The 693-nt window shown below is 36.1% G+C and overlaps 1 protein-coding gene across 1 annotated transcript in view; it reads right to left on the bottom strand.

Moving 5' to 3' along the window:
* Window positions 1-373: 373 nt before the first annotated feature.
* The window catches only part of LOC106537255 (mitochondrial import inner membrane translocase subunit Tim9), a gene marked incomplete at its 3' end in the record, with an annotated part of 3921 nt that continues 3601 nt past the window's right edge, over window positions 374-693 (bottom strand). Inside the window, 1 exon segment of the mRNA XM_014034642.1 lies at window positions 374-469. Coding sequence (XP_013890096.1) covers window positions 374-469 — 96 coding nt within the window.

Genomic DNA, 693 nt, shown 5'->3' with positions numbered 1-693 from the left:
CTTCAACACAGAGCATCTTCAGAAGATAAACTGAGAAAATAAATGTTAAAAAACTGTGTTGTTTGATACATAGTGTGTATTGAACAGTTCAATATGTGTACATGTACTGTTGCACTCCTAGTAATTACATCAGGCCATGTTAAATCATTTTACAGCCATTTAAACAATATTATAATCATCACTAGTTTAAGACACTGAGCTGCCAGTGGAGGTAACAGCTGCTCTGTAGAAAGATTGTTTATATTTTGTGAGACTTGGTGCATTAAGAGGCTAATATATCTTTACCTTCAGCCTGGTGACACATTTCTGCCAACTCACAGTTTGAACTCCAGTATTTGATCAATGTGATTCTGATGGACGTGGTTTTATTTACCTCCTCTGGCTTCACGTCTCTCGAGGTGAAATCTTTCACGCAGTCCATGAAACAGTTCTCTGTTACTTTGTTGTAGGTTCCCAGAAACTCCTTGAACTGTAACAGAGAAACAACATTATTAATGTGGCAGTTAAAAACAGCCACTGGGTTACTCAATTCAATTCAAAAAAATTATTCATTTCATTTAAAAAATAACTATATACAATTAAAAAACAAAGAAAATACACAAATCAAAATAAAATGAAAGGTAGCAGAAGAAGAGTTGGTAGAGCTGATGCCTCTCAGCAAGAAGGTCACCGGTTCAAATCCCGGTCCGGGGA

This window comes from Austrofundulus limnaeus, unplaced genomic scaffold (genome assembly GCF_001266775.1).
Source record: "Austrofundulus limnaeus strain Quisiro unplaced genomic scaffold, Austrofundulus_limnaeus-1.0 Scaffold2205, whole genome shotgun sequence".
Taxonomy (NCBI): domain Eukaryota; kingdom Metazoa; phylum Chordata; class Actinopteri; order Cyprinodontiformes; family Rivulidae; genus Austrofundulus; species Austrofundulus limnaeus.
The sequence above is the reverse complement of the archived record's forward strand: the minus strand, read 5'-3'. Positions and strand labels throughout refer to the sequence as shown.